Consider the following 25,447-nt stretch of genomic DNA (forward strand, 5'->3'; position numbering starts at 1 on the left):
TGTTGCCGCCCAAGTTCGTGCCTTGGATGCCTTTTACATTACGTAGTTATGCATGTAAGACATTATTATATATAATGCGACTTTTCTGACGAGTGTACAAAAGTAGCAAGAATATTGTATCTAGGAGCGCACAAAGTTTTTTTTATCGGGAAACAATTGTAGAAATCTCAAAATGTTCATTTGAAAAATAAATATAATACAGCTTCGAATTTTTTTACGCTGTAACGTCACAATATGTTGTGCGCACTATGTGTACGAGTTAGCATTGAACGTTGTGCCTAATGTTGATTCTTAGTTGTCCGATATATTTATTCGCGATGATGGCGCGATTCAATGTATAAATTGTTAGAATCAGGTTTTGAGTTTGAAGCTTTTTCGAAAATTCTCGCGTGCCTTGCAAAGATTTATAAAAGAAATCGAACGCTTTTGTACGCAACCAAATATATTAAAAACAAACGCATAACTTTTCTTACATATATGTATATATATTTAATACAAATTGATCAAATTATATACATTACTAATTATATACACATTTTACTTGTGAAACAAATAAATTTTATTTTCACACATGTCGCAGTATGATTTTAGAAAATTTGTTTATCGGGTCTATATATAGCAGCGCTCGGTTCCTTTTATAGAAGAGCCATGAGGAATATATATAAATAGATAAAGCGATTGTGTGTGTGTCTGTGTATGTGTGTGTGTGTGTGTGCGCGCGCGCGCGCAAAAGAGGATTTGAAAACGGGCTCGCGATATTTCTCAGTGACTGTACATATAAATTTTCGTGCGAGAGCGCGACACGTGTCTTCGAAATCCATTCCACGTTATATCCTATTAGGGAAAATGATTGAATTAGTTTCCCACTTTGCACAATTTCTCGCTCATGTGGCTGCATCGTGACAGCGGCAACGTAGGCACACGAGATTTTTTCTCTATCTGTACAGCCACCACCTCCTCCGTGAGAGAATAATTTTATTTTGTAGGAGACGCGATAGAGTAAGACTAAAACAGAATTCGGCGCGCGGCCGCACAAGCACGGTGTGTAATACATTTTATTTCCTTGCCGCAACGTTTCTGTTTTCTTTACGTTAAAAAAGACATGTACAGAGAACGATATTTTAATCATGTATATATATATATATATATATATATATATATATATATATATATATGTATATATATATATGTATGTATATATATATGTGTGTGTGTGTATAATGTGTGTAGTAAAAAGAAAAAGAATAGTTGTGTTATATGTGTAACATGTTGTACGGTAAGGGGACACATGTTGCTTGTCGAAAACCTAGCATAGATAGTTGAATAGGCTGTGTACAGGGTATACTTCATTATTGTGCGGAAATGTGTCTAAATGTGTTTCGACATTTATTTAACCAAGTACCCTGTATGCTAAATGTATAAAAAGAGATGATTTTATCGTCGTTGCTCGACAAAAAAAACATTCAGATGCTCGGCAGTAAATGTGTGTATGAGATCCCGGAGAGATTCTTAGAATAAGATTATTCGTGACCAGATTGTGTATTGTTCGATATATAAAATTTATATGCATTCACACACTCAACGGACAACGCGTTTTAATCACGCCTATGATGTCTACACATGCATTTTTGGTAATCATTTGTCTTGTGCAGCTCTAAGTACGAAATAAAATTAATAGCCTACCTGTGTAATCCATGTGCAATTAAATACGATGGTTCTCGATTCGCATTTGTACGTTTGTATGACACGATCCCTTGTTTCTCCTCTCGTCATCACTCACGAAACAAAAATAATGCGACGCAACGCAAATAGAAACAAAACTAGGTGTGGGGTTTTTGGCAAATTTATAAAAATTTTCTAAAGACACTTGTTCAAATTTTGTATTTTGATCAGGATGTAGCAGTATAGCGTAATATTTATTTTTCAATTTGATTTATTTCATTCATAAAGCAACAACGTGAAACCTCTCTCTCTCTCTCTCTTACACCCACACACACGTACCCAAAATCTCTGTGCACATCGAATTAGAGTAATTCAGGGACTACTAAGTACGACACATACAATGGGATGAGGGGTCGGGAACGAGGAATATGTCTGTCTCGTGTTTAATTTCATTCGCATCTTCTTTCGCATAAAAATTATTGAATTATAAAAAATAAGAAGTATATTAATACCCTTCGGTTATGTTGAGCTATTATACGCCACTATTAAAAAAATACTATATTTGACTTGGTAAAACGCGATTTTTCAGTCTAAAAAAAGTTCTTGGCCAATTATAAATCTCCACGAAGGAACTAGTCTATATGTTTGAGCTACAGTAGTTATAAATTACATCAACGTTTGATGTTTGTTGATTAAGGCGACACACATATTTAGCGGTGATTGATTTGCGGCGGATATGTAACGAAGAACGTAAATTTTTTCTTTAAATAGAAAAAATGAAGTAATAATGATACACACAGATTCGAGTCATAATAAATATTTGATAAAGTATGCTAAATTAAAGTAAAAACTGTGCCATCGGCGGCAGATATATAAACTATCTCATTTGCTTTTGATTTAACAGTAATTTTTAAACGATTTCTTTACAACTTCGAGCGTTTTATATATAAATATATATAGACGAATAATTTTTTATACATTTATATAAAAATTGTACCTCGGATCAACAGAGAGAAATATCAATATCTCATTTATTTCTACTTGCGCGTATTATTCTCGTTATTTAATGACTTTTTCTTTAAAAGCTTTTTAAGACAAAATAATGTGTCGAGTTGTAATTAGAAGAGAAGATAAATGGTTTTTTCTCTATACACATTTATATATTTAAAATTGTACGTGATTATTGTTGTTGATTGGCGAATCCACGCACGAGGATTTTTTACGCGTACGTCAGAAAAACATGAGCGTTTAGAACAATTGTGTTCAAAACAGATGTGTAAGAAAAGTACGCGTGCTGATATTCTTAACTCTCTATGGTTACTAAATATCGCGACTTTAGAGAAGTAAAAAGATATCAGAAAGTAGAATTTTTATTACTTCGGATTGTAGAAAGCGTTTATTTTTATTTTTATTTTTATTTTATCTAGACAAGATGTGTCCATAGAGCGTTAAGGTTGGGGCGTAATGTTACCCCGTAACTATAAATCCCGGTAAAAATCGACGGTATTTTCTAGGACGTATTCGCAATGAAGCTTACACGCACGTTAAGAGATCGCTCTCTGTCAATGTGTTGATTAAATAGAGTGAGGAAGAAAACACAAGAATTATATACGTTGTGACAAATCAAATAAAAATTTTAATCTCATACTTTCAATAACGTAAGACGTAAGAAATGACCGTTTCACGCCGTCGACGATATTAATACTAAAAAACTTAAATATCCTGGTTCCAGATAAGCGCCGCAGTGCAGTTTCTTTCTTACGAGCTAAGAGTTACATTCTCTTCGAAATCAGTCGTTATTTGGTTTACGAATGTCGATCACTACGCCTGTATGTGTGTGTATGTGTATATACGTAAATATGAGTGTTGTGTACACAGTAATTGCCGGTGATATATTTTCTTCTTTCCTAGCAAAAATCGGTTTATTACTACAGGCTTTTCTTCAGTTCGATAGCACACCGGGTCCCTTGTGACAATACGTTTCTATTAGCCTAAAAAATATGTGTTAATCCAATTTTGTAGCTTACGCAAATGTTTAATCGCGGCGTGGTGCATTGTGTGTTTCGAAGACGGACAAATGGTACATGGAGCAATCGATGTGACGTCGTTGACGGCTTTAAAGATTTCTGCGATGATAGTCTCTCGGTGCGGGCCGGAAAAATGTATGCGTAAACCGCGCGTGAAATCATAATACTTTCGAAAAATACGTAGTTGGTGAAAACTTTGTTTCGAACTTAAATAAAATGCGTGTAAATGTATTTTAATACTTTGCGTATACAAGGCCGTGTATTATTCACATAAAAATTTCCTACAGTTACAATGCTAAAAAAAGAGCCATAAAATACTAAAACTTTTTTTTATCGTCGATTCTCACAGAGTAACGACAGACGTATTCAATACGTAAAAAAAAACAAAAAACAAAAGCTTGAGAATTTGTTCGCGCTTGCAAAAGAAACTTCTATATAAGTTTGTTGCGTGTTATTCCTGCTACACTTTGGCCTGCTTATTAAATACCTCTCTCCACTCTCTATCTATCCTCTTATACTCAGTCGTTTTGCGCTACGGAGAACCATTCAGAAAAAATCATTATATAATAATATAGTACAAGGTCGCTAGAGTGAATTCTTTTCTTTTTTCGCGTACGAGTCGAGCACTCTGCTCTTCCTCGTTGATATACATTTCGTAGCAATTTCAAAGGCAAGACGAAGGTCTGTTACATTTTGCAAAACCAATAACTGCCATATGTCGTACTAGTGTCATGTATATAATATATATAATCTGCCTTTCGCGCGCTTGTAATCAAACTGTCGTACACACATAAGAAGAAGCGGACTTTTCTCACCGGTGAGAAAGATTGAATTGAAAGAGAAAGATAATTACTTTTGTCTTTTTTTTTTTTTTTTGTTCGCGTACGCTAAAGTAACGTCCTTAATTGTACCGCGTGGAAACGTTGCGCATTCGGGTCATCTTCTGGCTGATTTGTTCCTCCTGCAGGAGCTGGCCGCGGAACTGGCTGACCTGGTCGAGCGCGGCGTTCAGAGTGTCACGTTGCTGTATTAGCAGCTGCTCCCACTTTTGGGCATATGCTGCAACAGATAACACGCACACCCGTCAGAGCACCCAATGAGCATTAGACACATTGGCTTAGCATAGTTAAGGATTAAATTGGATACACAAAGATGACATATTATACGAATGAACACAGCTATTCTCCCTGCTTTATTTTTTTTTTCAGCATCACATTTAGTTTTTACAGTATCTCCTTAAATCTCCTAGCCAACAAACGGATATATTGTTGATGAATTTCATTGTCATCGCTGTTTGTTTATTTCGTTTAACTGTAGTGCCAACTATTGTTCACATATATTGTGTGTTTTAATATCAAGTATCTCGTTAAAATTACGATATGACAATGAAACCCAAGAGAACAGGAATTACAATGTTATAATTGAAAGATAATCGTTAGAGTGATTTAAACCATAATAATAAAATTGTGGAAGCAGCTTAAATCTAAATTACTTTCTCCCAACAACTATGTTGTCTCCGGCTGTAAATAGAAGCTGCTAAGTTACATTAAAGCAATTATCAATAATTGGAATGAGAACTATATTAATGTTTTATTGTATAATTGCACATATATGTACAAGCTGATCTTAAAGCACTTTGGATTTACAGAAAAATGTGTGAGACTTGTATGAAACATAAAATATATCATACATTTTAAAGCTTAAGCTAAGCATAAGCCAGATTCAACAAATCACTATATAAACACAATTATATGTGATTATGTTTAACATGACGCTGGTATTATTAGCTCGATATAATCCACAAAAATAATATTTAGTAACAGGCAATTAAGTTGTGTGCATACATACATAAAATGCTATGTGTTCACATTTCCATTGATATAACACATTAATCATATTTTATATATAATAATACTGTCGATGTGTCAAGTCATTCATTTCTTTAATTTTTATAACACGCGCATATGTACAAAAGTATTTGATTTTTATTAACACAACTGTGTATGTTATGTGATAACATATATAATATTTAGTCAAATACTATATAACCACAATAAACAATATACATCAATAAAAGAAAAGAAAAATGTTGAGTTTACCCTCCCAGGACATTTGTTTGCGTTCTATGGAAAATATGTAAGATAGAGAGAGAAGATATGTAAATTTTAATATAATATGTAAAAATATTTTTGTTAAGTATGGTGTAAAAATATCAGATGTTTATACGGTAACATCGGTGTACGCGAGTAAGATATTGAAAGAAACTATGTACGTTCCAAATATATTTTTTTTCTATATTAATAATTGAAGCACTTTGCACAATTGCTTCATTAAATTTCGCAATACACTAGTTTTATATTTGATAATAGTGGCAACTTATAAAGTATAGATCACAAACTTCAAGCAGAATTTAAGATATTGTTGAAAAATATTATTTTTGGGAATATATATAAGATTTGACAAGAGAAATGCGTGTGATATCGGTGAGAGAATAATGTGACGCGCATATAATTAGTATACGTATGGTGCATATTAAAAAAAAGCTGCTTTTCTGAAACTATCTTATAGAATTGTTAATCGAATAATTTGTCGTACCGTCGGAAAATAGTTTTCTCTCTATAAGACGTCTACGCAACGAGAAACTCCTCAGGTAGGGTGACTCAAACTTTGTTCTTTTCCGCCTCAAATCTGTAAGGTTTTCTCGTATTACATCAAATTTCTCTCATAGGTGTACAAATACAGCGTCGGTTTTTTAAAAATTGTTCAATTATAAAAACACAATGTAAAACAAATAGTAGTTTTGCTATGCTACTATAAGTTATATATACATATTTGGATTTTTTTACATCAGTCGCTGTTTTAATTATCATACAATATAAAATAACGAGATTTCGTGATATGTACAAGTAACATTTATATGTTGTAACGAGTTTTTTTGTTTAAAAAATCATTAGTTTAGAAAAAAAATAATACGATAAATGTCGATAAATTCTGCGTTTTGTGAAGAAATGCAATTGCAAGTATATTTAACATAATATCACTACAGCACACACAAATAGTATTAGTATTCGAGAGACATTTCAAAAACGTGCGCATAGTCAAGCTCAAACACAAGTGCTCAAACTCGAAAAAATGTACACTCTCTCACTGAAAATAAAATTATATAGTTAATATTCCAAGCAAGATTTTTTAATAACATAATAATTTCTTTAAATACGCGACATAAAACCTGACTTTCAATATGTTACTATCACAAAAATAAATGCTTATACACCGATAACGTAAAAAATATAACTTTACGCTTATATGTATTATTTACTTTCTATTTCCATTATATAAGTAAAACATATACTCAATAAAATATATTCCAGCAGTAAAAATAAAATAATACTTCCCAAGAAAACTAGCGGACGTGTGTTTTTTGTGTCATTAATCAGAGTTTTGAAATTTAATTTTATTTTATTTCTCATCGAAGAATCGACAAATTTCTTGTCATTAGAAAGGTTATCCTCATTTTCTTCGTTAATATTATTGATTGCACACAAATCAACGTTGTACGTATTCCGATTACGTGTCATTTCCTGTTCTAAAGTTACATTAAAGTCAGAAAATGCCGATGCCCATTTATCATGTTCGACATCGTAATCTCTAAAATAATTAGATCTATCAAATTTATTCATGGAAAAAGTATCAAATTTCTTTCCGCTGAAAAAATTATCTTCATCTTCATTATTAACATTACTGCGCGTATGCGAATCAACGTTATACGTATCCTGATCGCACATCGTTCTTTGTTCTAAAGTTACGTTAACGTCAGAAAACGCTATCGGTGATGCCCATTTATCTTGTTCGATATCGTAATCTCTAAAATAATTAGATCCATCGAATTTGTTCATGCAAATGTCGATTATATCACGCTCATCATTTTCATCTACTTCAGAGCTCGTAACGAAATCGTCGCTTGATATATAAAACGAGCTGCGACGATTTGTTTCTTTAGGAACCAGGTTTGTTTTCTTATGAAAAGTACCGGTCAAATTATATTTTTGTAATTTCTTTTTGCCAGTGGATAACTTACTCCGTTGGCTTTGATAGCATTTCTTAATCGGGCATTTTATCGTATCCTTATTGTTTAAATTCTTTTCGACAATTCGACCGGGTGTCATGCTTTTCTTTTTATTGTGCTTGACAATTATAGTACGAGGAGAACTATTATCCGTATCTCTTTTGATGTCGTTTAAACTACGATTGTATCTTATCTCATCTTCCCAAGGAGACTTGAATAATTTCTCCCTGGTTGTAGAATCTATTTTTGTTGCGTTTAATACTGTTCCCGCGTCTGATACGCTGTCTGTGTCGCTGTTTATCGGTAATGTCGAGCCGTTGCTTCTCCGTTGGCGGTTTAACGTGACGATCGAATTTGCCTTAGTCTTATTGTGTGAATCTGTCATAAAATGCCATGCACTGTGATACCGGCAGGTAAAATATTTCGCACTCTTTTTTGAGTCTCTACTACAAGTTAATGATAGAATAATCTCAAAAAGTGCGAAAAAGCGACACGCGATTGTCGCCTTTATAGAACGATTTATATTTTATAGATTAATATACACAGTTTTTTTTTTTTTCATATTTTATAACCAGACCTATAAATTTACCTTGTAGTTTCGCAAGCATAATAATCCGACATTGAAAGCATTCAAACTACTCTAATCTCAATATTCCGTTTTTGAAAACCGATTTTTATAATATGTTTAAAAAAATACTTCAAAAACGGTTGTCTCTTTATGTCTTTTTTTTATAACGAGAAGAGATGCACTGTTCAGTACAATGCAGTATAAAAAAAATTGAAAGCGGCAACAAACGATAGAAAAACATAATAAACGTGCAAACGATAAATTTCTCTCACCTTCTTGGTCGTAATCCACCTCATGAGTCGCGCTGAACACGCTGTGCGCGTCATTGAGGAATTTGGTCGTGTTATCCATGACCAGTTTGTGCGTATCCAACACTTCCTCTTCGAGCATCTGCAAAGCAGACACCGCTTCGTGGAAGGTGTACAAGTCTTGCGAGAGCTCACCTTCCTGTAAAAGAGAAATTTATTTGCATGATAAAAACATGATTACTTGTAATTTAAACATTACACGATCATTAATCAATTTTCAATATATATAAATATTTACAACATATGTTTATGCATCTGAGAATGTTGTCACTCACATTGAGAGATCGAAGTTGTGCCAAATCGCTATCTGATAACACGCTGTTGTTCGCTTGTTCCTCGATCTTCATGCCCCGATCGTCTTCCGTCGGTGAGGCTTTTATTTCTGTAGGATCGGTCGCCGCCAATTCCTTCACTCGATCCGCGTATCTCAACGTATTTAGGGAATGCTCGCAAGAACTCATTCCGGGACTAATCATCGCTATCTATAAACAAAATTATGCTTGCTTTAATCTCTATTTCTCTTCTAATAATGTGACAATGTTAATTAATGAATGATTTACCATGCAAGTCTTTGATTTTTCACCGATGAAACTGTCCCTCAACACTTGAGTCAGTTTGCTCGCTCTAAAAGGCAAATGCGTACCCTTACGGCTTAACGCGCGTATACATTCTTTTAACGCTAATAAGGATTTATTGATCTCAGCACCTTCCATTCCTAAAAATTTCAATAACAACAGGAATTACGTGAAAGCGCTGGCTTGTCCTATTGATTATACGACTGTATTTTGTCGTAGTCTTTGTTATCGTTGACAATTGAATATATGTCTATACTCACGAGTTTGTCTATTAGCAGACGACGTGTCAGCACCTCTTTCATTGCCAGCAAGATCAATAAGCGAAAACTTTCCGTGCACCTTGTGTGTGCCCGGGATGCGCGCTATTATTTGAAACACCGCGTGCGATCTCGAAGAGTTGGAATTAGCGCTCGTCTGACCGCTTGTTCTGGCGCTGTTTCCATGTTGTATTAATTTTAATACCTCGTCACAAGTTTCCACGACCTTTTCTGTTAATCCAACTATTTGCACCTATCGATAGAGAAGTTTTGGAATATTATAAAATGATAAACAATAACAAAAATATGTTTTACACTATTATTTCTGATTGAGATTAATTTATAAAGGAGCGAGAATGTGGTTTGGCGCCAGTGTTTATGACGCTGGTCTGGTTGAGATACCAGGTTCGAATCTCGCTGCCTCGTACAAAAAGATAAAGTGCCGTATACAATAAAAAGTGAAAAATACGTTGAAAGTACAAGCGGAGATAATGTGTGTGTCAACTGACGAAAACTATTCGTGCACGAGGCTAAAGACACGAAAATCAAAAGAAAAAAGAGATTAATTCAAGTTTTCTGTTCTTGATATAAAAACAAACCTGCTGTTTGCCATCTTCTAGAACCCTAAGTTTCTCCTTTTCCGCCAGAAGGTCGAATACCTTGCCGGAGTATATCTCGAAGAAACTAGCGGAAATGACCAGATTCAGGGGCCGATACTTCGCCAATTTCAGGCACTTGAATACGTCTTTGGCAACCATGGCGTAGATGCCTTTTTTGCAATCTTGCGTTTTGCCGTTGAAGTCGCCGCCCATAGTGTGGGTCTTGCCACTACCGGTCTGACCGTACGCGAAGCACGTAGCCATGCCACCCTCAAAGATCGTCTGTACCAGCGGTTTGGCCGTGTACTTGTAGACTATCTCGTTGTTACATGTCTCATCGAATGCGTAATCAAATCTGAAGATCTGATTCTCCAGATACTTAGTGAGATCGACCTTGGACTTGGGCTCGTGCACAACCATCTGATCCTTGCTAGGCACACTGATCACGTCAATCTCTTTGCGCGAATGTTCCTTCTTGTTGAGCGGTCGTTTCCTCACGCACACGGTAATTTGATGATCCTCTACGGGGTCAGATTCTCTCAACGGCCTAAACTCTATGCTGTTTTGATATTCTCTGCGGAAGTGCAATTTGCGATAAATAAAACGTCAATATTTCATATCTTAACTACGAGAAACATATTATATCTTAACAAATGTAATATTATTTATCAAAGAACGTAATTCCAACGCGCGTAAAATACTCGAACAGTTTTTAAACGCTTGTATTTCAAATAGAAAAAATCGCGCCAACCTTATCATGGCTAGGAACTCCCAATTCGGATTGCCAGGATCCAGATTCATAAGCGCTTCCTTCTCTTCCTTCAGCTCCGCCTGTCGCTGTCTTCTTTCTTCTCTGTTTTTCTTCAATCTCTCGACTTCCTTGACAACGTTCGATCGTCTACCTCGACCGTTTTCCACCTGAGCCTGCGACAACATCTGCTGTTGTTGCTGCTGCTGCTGCTGTTGCGCTTTTTGCTGACGATTTTGCACCGAGCTGGTAAGGTTGTACTGTGTCACCGCTGCTGTAGGTGTCGGTGGTATGTTTTCGACTTCTCGACGTCCCGTGAGTCCAGCAACCGCGTCACCGTGACCGTTGACAGACGAAGCTGGTGACATTATGTTGGTCGGACGACCCGACGGACGTGACAGTTGCCTGTTCGAGGTCGCTGTAACATTTAGCGCGAAGATTAATGTCGTCTGCACTGTCCTCTTTAAGCTTTAAAACTGTGACTCGGCTTTCGATTGAGATCCGAAGTAAAATATCGTCCTTCAAATGTCAAAATAATAAAACTTAAAAACAATTTTCACATAGCGCACTTTTTTTTATTTATTTTCCGATTCTAAAAGATAAAAATTGCAGAATAATCACATTCTAGATTATCTTTAAAGATGAGATTGATCGAGTTACCGGCGTCGTCGTCGTCGTCCTCGATCCGAATAGGTAAGATCTGTTTGTCGACGTCTGCATTTTCGCAGTCACGGATCTTATTCTTTCTGCGAAAGCAATAGCCGAGCGGGTCGAATCTCATGTTGAAGTCAACACACACGCGAGCGCGCGCGAGATATCTCTTGAATTTCTTAAAAACCGATCGGCCTCTTGCGAGAAGTTACGTACGTTACGTTGCGTCCGCACACTGCCAGGTAGATCGAACAGTGACCGGTCAGCGGCAACCCCCCCGAAGCTCGCGCAAGTGGTGTACGTTCCGCGTCTCTAGGGGTCCTTGCCCTTGTGCTACACGAATATCGATAGTCACGGTCCGACCGTACACACGTGCAGTGACTCTCGTCGCTACTTGGCTTTATCTGGGTGAAATAACAACGACACGCGATCGCCGCAACATACCAAGTCCAGCCACGAAATTGAACGCGGAACTTGAACCGCCGGAACTGTCACACACGCTTTATCGGCGCGACCGCAGAAATTGGTCTTCATCAATCTCTCTTTTTTTTTTTTTTTTTTTTTTTTTCAAGAACTTTATGCAATAAAGACGAACGCAAAGAACAAGAGATTCGAAGAGCTTTAATATGCGCAAAGTAAGACGCGCATGCGATTAGCCCAGTTTCATCACATTCCATTCATCGACTCTCGATAATGCAATTAAAACGCGTTTTATTGTTGCAATTAAAATTGTTGCAAGAGATTCGATTTAAAATGTAAATTTTATTTAAAAAAAAAAACGAAAATACAGACATCGCTTGTTATTTTTTTTCTTTCTTTCTCTCCGCGAGATTCAGCAAAAACATGAAAAACTACGAATACGATTGATTTTTATATTACAATTCCGTCGACGACTACGCCTTGCTATATTATACTAACGCGCTTGCTTAACACAAGATGTAACAGGATAACAAGAAAAAGCCGATATGTCGTTGCCACGTACCTTTCACTGGAATAGACGGTCTGGTCGAGTGCTGAAAATAAAAGAAAACGGATCACGTTCAAGCGGTTGATTAAAGAGAATAGCTGTTGATTTCTTCGTGCAACGAAGAAAAGAGGTGTAGTAACTGACTTACGTCTAAAGAAGTGCGCTGCAAATGAAAAAAAAATAAAAAACCGTGCTTCCTTCGAAGCCGAGTGTATGATACAGGTTTTTTTTTTCTTGTCAACAAGAGTATTTGAAATAATTCGCTCGGATCTGACGCGTTCCGACAGACGTTCAAGACAAGATACGAGTCGTTATATCGACTGGCCGTTAATCACGTCCGCGTGTGCGTTCTCTCTGCATATCGATCCGTATAATAACACGGTTTTTGACCCACTCTCGTTGCTGAGCAAACACCGCGCAATTTTTTTTCATCTCGTTCGTTATAAAACGCGAACGAAAAAGTAACCAAAAAAAACTGTAGTGTAGCGAATTCTCGCTAACTAGTTCCGCCGACTTGTCAGTCGATCGTCTATTGAGACTCCGGTCGAATGCGGAAGAGATGAAGAGAGATTAGTGTTCGATTGGTGCTCTGGCATTTTGTGAAATTCGACTCGTGACAGAAGGTGCGAGAAAGCGTACGCTCTTTTTTCCGTGCGACGAAGCTCTCAGCGATAATATAAAAAAAAAAAAGCTTGCGCAAATTATAGTTCACAGTATCAAATCATTCAGCAGTTTCATGTGTGTTCTTAAAACAAAATATGTTACTTAGAAAATGAATTTATTTGGTGTATTTGAAATATGAGATATATATCTTTGTCACTTTTGAAATATCTACATGTGCCCCGACGAAGCTAATTCGGTGCGAAGTTGTATTTGAGTCAGCAGAGCTTTCGTGTATAATATAGATACAAAAAAAAAAAGGAAAGAAAACTTAGCAAGTGTCGAGTGAAGGGGACAGAAGCACAGATCAGAAAGCTAAATCAGACAAGAACAGCTAAATGTGTTTCCAGTTAGATTAACAAAGATCGTAAGACGAAAACAAGATCGGCGGGACAAAATAAATGTCAAATTTGTGTGAATATTCTTAACGAAATATTTTTTCAATTGTATGTAAAATTAAGTAGTTCACGTTTGAATTTCTGGACAATAGTAAAAATGTTATGTAGCTGTTTTGTAGAAATGAAAAACGCTCGTAAAAATTATAAATTAGTCGTGCACCCCTACTTCCTTATTCAAAGTGCGATAAAAGTCGCGATGGGATATTGTTAAGGTGTCACAAAAGTCGACGTCCAAGTGTTTCTCAGAGATGCTAAGATCTGTTCGGATCGCAGACGGTTGCTATTGCTGTGAGGGATTATGTGTTACGGTTAATAAATTGTTATTTGTTGTTGTTGCGATGATGGGTGGGGAGGAAGAGGTGCGCGTTACCGAGAGACGAGATGTGACTCGTACAGGAAGCGTTGCGGATGCGAGGCCGTTTCTTGCGGTGTGACCGCCGTGGCGTCCGAGGGAGCCCTCCTCTTGGTTCTCCGACTCGTCAACCCCCTCGTCCTCCTCAGCCGAGGAGTCCGGCTCCTTATCGCAGTCAGTTTTGTTTTTTTTTTATTTTCACGTAAATCGTACGCGGACAGATTTGATTCGCGATTGTCGAGGGGATCGATGAGCGGGAAAGCCCTCAAGAAAGACAGCAATTTTGGATGAACGATGACCGAGACGACGTGAGTTTCGTATTCGAGTTCGGTTTGTTATCGACCGGATGGTTGTCGGTGGTCCATCGTCGACACGAGATCCGGTGATTATGAGCAGCGTCCATGGGGGAAAAAATGTCACCATGTTAGTAGAGTGGAAATGACTCGCGACACTTTGTTTAACTTTTGTCAGTCGATTTGTTTTTACGAAAATTATTTTGAGGAAACGTTTGTTGTATCTAGAATTTATAGTTTCTAGATCCTCTCGGGAGTTCTCTCGAGCTTCCGAACTCGAGTTTTGCGATCGATTTTGTCATTTTTTAAACATCAACTTGATATACGTGGTGAGACACGATATCCCATTTTTAATTAAAATAAAATTAATTAAAATTTAATTAAAATTTACGTAAGTGCTGCAAAAGTCGATCTTAATGTGTCAATGTTTTGTCTTAATTTTTAAATTTTCACAATTTTTATTTAGAAAACACCTTGTATGCCGAACGCACTGTGACCGTCATGTGTCAACGCAAGTATTACGAGAGAGAGAGAAAGAGAGAGAGAGAGAAAGATAGAGTGAACTATAAATCTATCAAACTTCTATATAACCTCCAGCGGAAAAAAGAACCAGAACTCTATTCCAATGAGTCTCCGTTCAATTTCACAGAAATAAAAAACAAACAGAAAAAAGCAATAAATGCACGACATAAATTTCATGAGAATTGCAACAATTTTATTTTGACGCTCCACGTGACAAAAAGACCGCAGATGAGATGACAGTATCAAGACAGTTGTGTCATCGTCGCGTCAAATATGTACGAGGACCTGTGCGAGGACCCGTACGAGGCTAATTAACGAGTGACGGGGGGATTCCTACCTGGAAGACGTACAGGTACTGGAACATGTCTATCGCGGTGTGAACGTTACGAGACGCGAGATCGGATTATTCTTTCCATATTAGGAGCGAGGTTATTCCACGTAGCCCGGGCAACCGGGTAAACAGAATTTTGCAGTCGATGATCGACCGGGAATTTACGCGCGGACACGTTAAACTCCACGCCAACCAAGTGGCACGCGCGCCGTCACGCGGATCAACGTCTGAATAATTGCGAGAATTTCGCGAGTTTGCCCATTGTAGTACATACGTACTGCTGTTACGCCGAATTTATCAGATCATGAGAAGCATTTACTTCCTGATTTCCCTACAGTCCAAAATCTATACGTAACTTTCGATGTAAAATTTTCTACAGGCTCTTATACAAATCTACTTTTACATATAAATCTCGAAGAATTATATAATTTAATTTCTTTTTTTTTTTTTTCTATACGAGCTTTCTGACTTTTACGTTTCTGCCACTCAAAATACATAAAGTGTGTAAAAAGTTCGTTTTACAAAATTCGATTTGATAATTGACACTACGAATATTTGTTGTTATTTTGATAAAATCGATTTAACTACACGTACCCTTGCTCTCGAAGACGCTAACATGTGGTTGTTCATTACTGGCGCCGGTGGTCCCATCTTATGATTTACTTCGGGATTTTGATTCAGATCGGGATTCAGAGCGAGAATCGCGTCGATCTCCACCTGAAACGATACACAAATTCACGGTTTTAATCTCATTTCACATTGTTCAACTTTCATAATATTTAATTATTATTTTTTTCTCATGGAATATACTTTAGGTAAATTGTGTACAAAATATATAATATACAAAAAAATAAACAAATAACTTGAAAGTGTGTGTGTGATACAATTTTTCTTCAGTTCTCAATATAAATAAAATTTTCTTATGTTAATTATAATAAATTACCTTCCGACGTGGAATAAGACTTTGATGATGCATACTTCGTAAACTAAGATCGAAGATCTCGCGATTGTATGAATTTTGTAAAATAAAATCTAGATTTTAAAAAATCAACACTGTTTTTTACTTGAAATTTATATTTATGACTTATCAACAAATTGCGAAACAAACCGCAACGAAAATTCGCGCTATCTTCGGAATTTGAAGTGTTAAGATAATAACGAGATATATAAAATTGTGTTGTGCAATATAATTTTACTCGCGATCGGAAATTCACAAGTCTTATCGTTGCGCTGTATTGCGTTACGACTTTTTGCAAAAGCAGCCACGCTCGGCCGAACCGGCTTGACTGACGGTAGACCTGACTTTCAAGCCTGTCGGAAATAGATTCGCGCTCCCATTAGCGGGCTGCACGTTAAGCCCCGTGGCATTGCATAAGCTCGGAATTGAAAATAGCTAAATAACCGTGACCTACGGATGTGCGGAATTGAAATATTGCAGTTTCGACGCAGGGAGACAGACTACAAGAGAGTCAGTCGGATGTGTAGCGCGACAGTTCGTTTTTTTTTTCTTTTCATAAACGTCAAATAGAAAATGCATTTGACGCATGATGCGCATTCTGAACTGAGTAGAGACTTCTTCTCTTCATATCGCAAAATTTTCTGTTTCTAAACGGAATAATTTATGCGCCGAGATAATTGAAATTGAACTGAATAATTGATGAATGTAGTTACCTCTTTGCCTTTGGTTTCTCCCTTCTCGAACCATTCTACTGTTACGGTGCGCTGATCTAAATTGACACCGGAGACGACTGCCGAGTGAATGCGACCTGTAACACAAATTTTTTTTACATGGCTATTTATATAAAAACTAATAGTGATATAAAGCGGATGTATTTATATTGTAATAATACGAGCGATCGCGAGCACATGCGCTGTTTCTAAGTAAATAAAAAAAAAAAAAAAAAAAAAAAAAAAAANAANAAAAATTGAAGTCTAAATCGAAAAAAAGGCATGTATTTGGAGCAAATTGAAATAATTCTATATTTAATACGGCGAGTATAAACTGCAAGAAATAATAGAATATTGTCATGCAATTTTAATGTAAATATTGTTGTTTGTTTGTATGTAATTAAATTACGCAATTTGTGTGCGAATGACATTTTTAACTTGTGTGTGTTTATTTAGCATTCCGCACAAAAACTCGCGGTGCGCAATCGATGTACCGTTTTGCACAATTTCCGATTTGCCGTCGGTTTTGATCGAGTTTATCCCCTGTCTGGGTGATGAAAGTCTAGGTATCATGGAACCCACGTCCCGGATTCGCATTTTTTTTTCTCCTCGCTCCTCGTTTTCGAACGGCCGAATTTCAAAGCTGCACGAGTTTAATTTCCGCCGAATCTCACTTTGCTCGCAAAACAGCGCGTTATTCTTAAAAGCAAATTTATTCATTTCCTTGTGTCTTCCCATCTCCTCGCTATCTATGCAACCGCGCGTCTCCTCGGATCTTCGTTTGATCGGCGGGAGAGCGTTTCTGGATTGCTTTTTCAACGAAGTTCTACCTTTAAGACTCTCTCTTTTCTGGTTTTTATTGGGAAAATTAATTCTGGAGGAGATTCTCTCCTTGAGTTTCCTATCAAGACTCGATTCAACGACCGCGTCTTGTCTGTCTTCCGACGTCCATGAAGAGTCTTCAGGTTCACCAGAGACCACCGATCTCGACATGGATTCATCTAGATTGGTCTCTTCCTCACGTTCCTTCTCATCCGAGATGCACTTGACCCGCTTCTCGTCATCTTCGTCAGCTGCGCTCGATGCACACGTCAAATGCATCGTGTTGCAATCGATACCACGTGAGATGTTCCGCTCAGATTCATTCGCACTGTTTTCCTTCAAAGATTCGTCGAAATTTTCACAATCGTCGCGATCGGATCGATAAGACCAGGAATCGATCGGCGAGTCGTCGATTTTCGTCGGATCGATCTGATCACTTCTTGCGCGATCGCCAATGCGATCAACAATTTCTCGATTCATCCGGTTCTTTTCCGCGATTTCTTCTTTCTCGATTTCCTTCTCTTCATTTTGCGATTTGCGTAAGGATTCGTCAGTGGAAAGCGACGGCACTTTGTCCGACTCCTTTTGCTTGGAAAGCTTTTTATATTTCTTGCTTTTTTTCTTGCGTTTTTCATTCTTCTTCGGCTTCTCGTCGTCGCTCTTTGTGGCACAGACGCAAAGAGAGAGCCAATCCATAATGAGAGTTTACCGTATTATCTATCTTGAAGTCAGGAAAATTGGATTTTCTTTTTTTTTCCTTTTTTTTTTTTAGAAGGTAGATATCTGTGCGCTATTTTTTTCTGCCGATTCTCACAGATTATATATCGTTATATCCATCTGCTCTAATGCCACTGTATCAGTTCACGCTCCATTTATCCCGTTTAAAGTCAATGGAAAGATTGATACGACGATTTTCACACCATTTCGTCGATGACGACCTCCTTTTATATTCCTTACGCGATTACATATTTCGCACAAAAAAACAACCTATCATCGGAAGACAGCACTGAAGATATTATACACTACATCGAAGACAGCAACGAACTGTGACGACTCGCGCGCGCGCGATCGATTCGACTCTCTTCAGGAACGTGCAGGTTTAATCCGGACAATGATGTTCGTTTCGCGCACGAAACACGGAGCGGCGTAAATTCGTCGAATTCTCGTTTCGTCCCGATCTTAAAAAAGCGGAGAGAGGCTTTTAAGACCGCAAGTGGCGATCGTTTTTTTTTCCGCGCTGCCTCGACGCGATCGGCGCGATTATCCTTCGGAACATATTCACCCCAAAGCGAACAGCTCTTCGGGATCCGAGAATAAACGCACTTTCACACGCAGGGCAGCCTGGTACGTTTCACTTGTAATCTTCAAACGATAACAGCCGAATAACGAAGAATTGATTCTAAGTGATAATGTGTTCCACAAAATATTCATAATTTTTTTGAAATTAGCTCAAAATAAAACGAACAACTTTATTACAAGCACTCGCGCGATTACAACAAGATATAAATAGGAAATAAAAATTTTAAGTTTTTTATTATACACCGTATGAGCTTTGCGAACGTTAAATCACATTTTTCATCGCACGTGTAACACTCATGTGACATCCAGGCACGGGAGTCTCGCTATACTAAGCGTGTAACGCGGAGAAATAGTTAATAGAGCGAAACTAGGGCGAGATAATTAACGTCCGCCGAAAGTTCACGCGTTTTCAAATTGAACAAGACCGACCGGTCGGGAAAAATCGACGATGGCACCATGTTCTCGCGGTATCAGCATCGGTCGGCGCAACCCAATCGACTGACACGTTCACCGAGCTGCGTTTCATAAACGCATTTATTATTGACGCCCGGTCGAGAAATTTTTTGCCGGGGCCCCCCCACCTTCGGGGTCCGCTAACAACTTCTCGACTCGCCTCGATGAACCCGTGCGTTATGCACTATCGGTTGCGATACCGATTCCCGATCCGCACGTTCGAATTATTCGATCAGAAACACAGTTGCAACGTCAACCTCGTTTCAAGTGTAAAACTAAATTTCACGTAATAACAAAACAAATAGAAGATAATTTGTCTAAATTACAGCCTCCCTCGTCAAGGTTAATGTCGCGATCGACTCGTGGTGTTTTACGGCGACTCGTGGCACGAATGTGACTCGAAGAATCGATAAACAGCAGAGTCCCCCGAGCGACCGTACACAGCAAATAATTCAAGGGTTATTTCAGGACGAGAAATTGCCCCAAAGATTCGCGAGCGGAATCGAGCGTGCCGGCGCGATGTCGGTTGAAGGTGAACTGAACAACGCGCGACCGATTTGAATCGTCAATTACACCGCGGACGATAATAGGAAGCATTAACGGAACCTCGTTAATGATCGGACAGCAATGTGCGAATTTTCGCGACTGACTTTCTTGGCTCGGTGCACTCAGAAACGGGAAATAAAAAAAACCTACAGGAATATGTACAAATGTACATATACGTACAAAATCTGTTACGAGAGCAGATTCTTCGGCAGAGAAAACAAGTTGACTATGTTTGAGCAAATCACTTCTTGCTAATTGTAACTTACCATACAACAGTCCCGTATAAACAAAAATATCTCGATAAAAAAAATATCTAAGATATAACAAATAAAATATCAATTTGTTTAAAAAATTGAACTATTGATACATTATTTCGTTAAAAGCTTTTCAAGTATATTCAATTTCCATGAGAGAAACCGTTTTGTTTCAAACATGTTCGAGCCAAGTAACTCACGGTGTATCTTATGTCACACGTAAAAGAAACGTTGACAGATTTCAAGCTTCAAGGGAGAAATATGTCTCCAAGCTTGATCGATCGGCAGCGATCTCTCATAGGATATGTATATCTAACACCGAGGAGCTCATCTAGTATTCGCGATATGTGACTCGAGGCACTCGATGCGTGACCACATGGTACCAGCCCATATTTATTTACTCGGAAGTCGAGTCCTCCATGCAGATGACCGCTACATCGCGGAAATGCTCGCCCCTTCGACAGGTACGATCGCGCCGTATTTCTTCCCCGTCACGTCTAACGCCGACTTCAGCTCCTACACATTTTTTTACATCGAAAAGAAAAGAGGTTGCCTCATTTTATATCTTACTTCAACCTCGTCTTTATCTTACTTCAGCCCCGTAAAAAAAACACATTTTGTGTGTTCGATGTTATTTGTTTTAAATAAAATTGCAAGTTTTTTTTATCGCGCAAGCCAGAATACGTACGTTTTTTCAAGTCACTTGAACTCAAAAATGACGATTCAATCTGATTCTGATTGACGTTAATTAACTGCGTGGGTTTCCGGCGCGATTAAATATCATCTGTGCATTTCCACGCGCGTAAGATTAAAAACATTGCGGAAATATAAACGGTCGCGAGACGCGAACGGCACGTGTCGATTTCGATTCAAATGCGTTTCGGTCGCGTCGCGATTAAACGGGGCATTAAAATGCTCGGTTCGGGGATCCGCTTCGGTCTATTGGACATTAAATTTAAGCAGCGGCTTCCTGCCGCGCAGATCCGTCGTATGTAAAACGAACAAGGAGGATGTTGTGTTATATCGTTTGATATACACAAAACAGGCTCCAGAAGGAATAATAATATTTCGTCCGCGTACTTCAAACATTACCGCGAAATTGTCAGGGGAAATAAAATAACTACAAGAAGTCAATTATTACACAAAGTGTCCTGCAAATTCTTTTCTTTGCGCATCACACAATATATAGTTCGAAGCTGAATTAAGAAAGAAATATTTGAATCTTTAACAATTGTTCAAAAGTTCGCAAGTTAAACAATTTGAACGAGAAAATGTGTAAGTGAACAAATGTGACGTAAGACTTTCACAAAAATTTACTTCCATGTGAAAATTTACTTTTTTTTATAAAAATTTTAATAGCGATATCTCATCCGACTGTTTTTTTTTTTCCAAATAATCTCGAGTCTCTGGTTCATATTCGCGCTAAATTCGCTTCTTTTGTACGGAGATGTGCGAGCAGATATCACGTGGGTGGGCAAGAAACCGACCTCGACGTTCTTTAGTTCTTGACAACGGCACGGAGGACCGCCACTTACCAGAGAACTCAAGCCTGTTACCGACCAGACAAAGCCAATTTCTTCGGCTAAGCTAGGTTACCAACGGCACTAGCACCGAACAGCTGGCTCTTATGTTCGGCGAGATTGGACTAGGTTACATGGTCTACGTATATGTTCGCATACCTTCAATAATAAATAACGCCGTTTCAGGACGCGCTACACACACAACAAAAAGTTACAAAAGTTATTATGTCATCCTGCTTCGTACGCAGGTTTTAAAAATAATCCGCGTCCACAATTACACATTCGCACGTGAAGACCACGCGTGAATACGAATTCTGACAAAAACAAATCTTGTTGTTGCACGCGTGTTTGCTCGCGTCTCGATTGAACAATAATTTGTTGAGATTTATAAAAACGCATCATTTAAAACTTTGCGCTCTTTCCTCAATTTACAAAGATGACATTGTCGAAAACTATCTTGTGTCTGTACCAGCATAAAGAGTAACAGTAAATTCGTAACAGTACTTTTGAATGTGCATACTAATATGTGCGTAATTACACACAGACGCCGTCATAATTTGTAATTTTATCTGCGAAACGAACGGTGCTTCGCGTAACTATGCAACAATTATCGCGTTTTCGAGCACCCGTTTCGTTTTGTCACGAGATTGTACAACATTATTGTGCGCGTTTTGTGTGTACGAAACACTCTTTCGTTTTACAAAGTGGCGCTTGCAATTTTCAGAAATCATATTTCTCGCAACACCGATGAAGACCAGCGTCGAGCACGCCTTGGCGAAACGCCAAAAGCAAAAGGTGTCGCTTTTCTCGCGTTACAACGCGATATATAAATCTACAACGAGATCGATCTTTAATATATTCGCGTCTCTCTGTGACGTCTGTAATTTTCTTTGAGTTTCATCCGCCGCGGAGTGAGTCTATATTCTTGGAAAAAAAAATTATATACTTCATTTTACAGAGAGGATGAATGACTATCCGCTCGGCACGCGGCTACTGCGCATATAAAGTACATTCTATATCTCCCGATCCCAAACTCTATGTCACACGATAACATTTTTCGACAAAACTACCTGACTTTGAATAAAAGCCGCAATTTGCGATATCGATCGGAATTCAATTGAAAATCGAGTGAAAAACTCAACGCTTGCAGCGTTCGAAGGAATTTTCCGTCCGGCAAAAATTATAGTTTGCTGAAAATCGATGCGCGCGATATGCAGCGAGAGAGATCGATGCGCGTCACCAACACATTCACGCCGTTAAACAGAGTCGGTGTGTCACGCGAGTGTGAGCGTTTCATAGCTTTAATCGTTCGTTGGATGTGGAATCGACAGTTTCGCTTCCTGTTTCGCCGGTTATCGATTAAAAAAAAAATAACACGCATATGAAAAGACGCTGACCATTGTGATGGCGGTCTGGCGATTTACTTTCTATCGCGCGGTCGTTCCAGTTTCGTGCGTGTAACACTCTTGGACTCGTAGGCGGCACCTATGAGGACACACGCGCGTACGCAAATTTTCCTCGCCAATCACCTTTCCTCCTCTCGAGGCGCTTGAGAGATCGAAACATATACGCGTAGGCGCATAAGAGGAAATTAAGCGTGGAGCGAAGCGAAGCGATCTCTTAAGTAAGTTGGTGTACGAGGTCGAGGATGAAGTTTTCAGATTGTTGAAGCACTTCTTCCAAACTTTGAGAGCAGATAATAAGTTGAATTGAATTTTTTATTTAAATTTGAATGTTCGATGTACAAAAGCATCTAAATTATTAGAAAAAAATTACGGGAAAGGGAAATAAAAATATTTAAAGAAGAAAATATATTAAAGTCACATAAAAATTTCAATGCGTCAGATCCACGTGCGAAACTAAACGCAAGTCGCGCACACATTTTTTTTTTTTCAACAAACACTAATTTTATTTCGAATAAAATAAAATTTATTTGATTTCGAACACATGTGTTTGCCAGGATCCGAAGAGTAACAAACGCGGACGTTTCAGCGTGTATACGGATGTGTGATAAAATAAAAAAAATTGTAGCAATATTGTGACAACAAGGGAAAGTGGAATTTGGGCTACACGCAGTAATGAAGCGAGCGAATGATTTGTTTCATGGGGATGCAGAACACTAGAGCATTCGATTCGACGGACAGGGACGGCAAATGACGTAAGATAAGATAAGACAAGGTGAGGTTTGGTGAGCCGGAGTGAGGCTCCTTACGGACGTCCTTATAAGGTTACGGCGCCCACGTGTGCGCGGCTCTCGACAACTCGCGCTGCGCTTTCGGACAAGGACTCTACAAGTATCTCTGCATTCTTTTTTTTTTTTTATCGTCGGCTACGTACACGGTATAAGCGACCGATCTCTGTACGTACCTTAAACAGCATTCCAGCATAGAAAATCGACGGATCACGGTCGATTTTACAAATCGATGATCACACGTTCGTTTTTATCGTCTCGATAAATAGAACTAATCGGAAAGTTTCTTTTTTTTCATATATAAATTGATTAAGTAATTTAAAATGTAGGTTAAGTTTCTTATTTTTACATTAGCGAAAACTCTGTATTTTGCTATCGAAATTGTATTGTTTATCATCTATGAGAGACGAGCTGCCAAAAAGGCCGACACTGAGATATGTAACTTGATCGCGATGTAACCGGCGTGTATACGTCTACACGAATTAGTCATCGATATTTTTCACTTCGCTATCCGTTCGTCGCGAACATCACCGAGACATCGTTCCCGCTCAGACGGATCTTTGTTGGCGCATAGCGGGATTACGCACAGAATGCGTGTCAGCCACTTGTTGCATCGCGTCTGAAACGCACGATTGCGTCAATGAGTTACCTACGTATCGCGCGCGATCGCTTCTAATTTTGACGACGTAATCCGTCAAATCGCAAAAAGATTTCCGCGGTAAGAATCAACGAAACGCATCTTGCAACTTCAGTCGTTCCTGGAAGCGCATCTGCTCGCATTCTACTGGAACGACGAGCGCGCGGTCTTTTTTTTTTTTTCATCACATCGCATTAAAAACGAAAGAAAAACACTTTAATTCCACATAAATAAGTCGACGCGATATTTGTACAAGATAAAAAGTTGTCAGGTATTTTTTTTTGCAAACATCTCAAATGTAAAGAGAGAGAAAACCATTTTAAATAAAATATATTTTCTATATTCCATTTCTTTCCTGCTTCGTTTCCTGCTTTTGCGGTAATCTCTCCGTGTTATACTTCACGTGCGATCGCGTCGCGCGCTTTATTACCATCGTCCGGCGCGATATAATTAATATTAAACGCCGCCTAGCGTAATTGACGAACGCGTCCCACTTGCTGATGAAACGCGCGCTTCGTCCTGCGTTGCGACGGCGCACTATTCTCGGCGCGCCGTTCTTAAGTGCATCTACTTGGCGGAATATCTGTCCACTGTCGCTCACCGAGCTCCAGATACCGTGGCCGAAATAGAGCGCGGGCGAAAATAGACGCGCTCGCGCGCGCTGCCCGTGAATGCCCCTTAATGCGCGAGATCAAAGAAATTGCAACGAGCGCACCTACACGTAACGTAAGTTACTTCAGCGTTTCGAGTGCGAGTATCACAGATACATCTCCACTTCGTGGAGATCTGCACTTTTACGCGGGAACAGAGAACACTGACCTCGGTATAAGATGGCGGTAAGCCGATTAATAGGCTTCCGGACGATAAGCGCTGAGATTGTAACGAATCGTCACTATTTTTAGACGACCGGTCGATTGTGAGCGTTGAGATCTAACTCGACGTTCTTGTCAGTTTTTTTTCCAAGACGATGAGATTCACGCGTGAATCATACGTGACAAATAGGCACTCGCTTGGGTGTTCCTTTATAATGCGCACAAAACGTGCGCATTTTTCCTCGATCGAACCGCACGCGT

General features: G+C 38.5%; 1 protein-coding gene across 7 annotated transcripts in view; it reads right to left on the reverse strand.

Annotated features, from left to right (window-relative positions):
* Window positions 1-4,378: 4,378 nt before the first annotated feature.
* The window catches only part of LOC109858043 (kinesin-like protein KIF2A), a 29,371-nt gene continuing 8,302 nt past the window's right edge, over window positions 4,379-25,447 (reverse strand). Inside the window, exons 1-13 of one of the 7 annotated variants that reach the window (XM_020434928.1) lie at window positions 17,147-19,274; window positions 16,656-16,750; window positions 15,579-15,701; window positions 13,857-14,003; window positions 12,444-12,474; window positions 10,814-11,228; window positions 10,063-10,636; window positions 9,467-9,716; window positions 9,192-9,346; window positions 8,907-9,113; window positions 8,596-8,770; window positions 6,285-6,377; window positions 4,379-4,748 (exon numbers count right to left, since the gene is read on the reverse strand). In XM_020434928.1, coding sequence (XP_020290517.1) covers window positions 4,591-4,748; window positions 6,285-6,377; window positions 8,596-8,770; window positions 8,907-9,113; window positions 9,192-9,346; window positions 9,467-9,716; window positions 10,063-10,636; window positions 10,814-11,228; window positions 12,444-12,474; window positions 13,857-14,003; window positions 15,579-15,701; window positions 16,656-16,750; window positions 17,147-18,170 — 3,447 coding nt within the window. In that variant the 5' untranslated portion in view covers window positions 18,171-19,274 and the 3' untranslated portion in view covers window positions 4,379-4,590. The other 6 variants (XM_020434946.1, XM_020434920.1, XM_020434919.1 and 3 more) reach the window with 6 other exon arrangements.

Source organism: Pseudomyrmex gracilis, unplaced genomic scaffold, assembly GCF_002006095.1.
Source record: "Pseudomyrmex gracilis isolate BER0280 unplaced genomic scaffold, ASM200609v1 scaffold_5, whole genome shotgun sequence".
NCBI classification, from domain to species: domain Eukaryota; kingdom Metazoa; phylum Arthropoda; class Insecta; order Hymenoptera; family Formicidae; genus Pseudomyrmex; species Pseudomyrmex gracilis.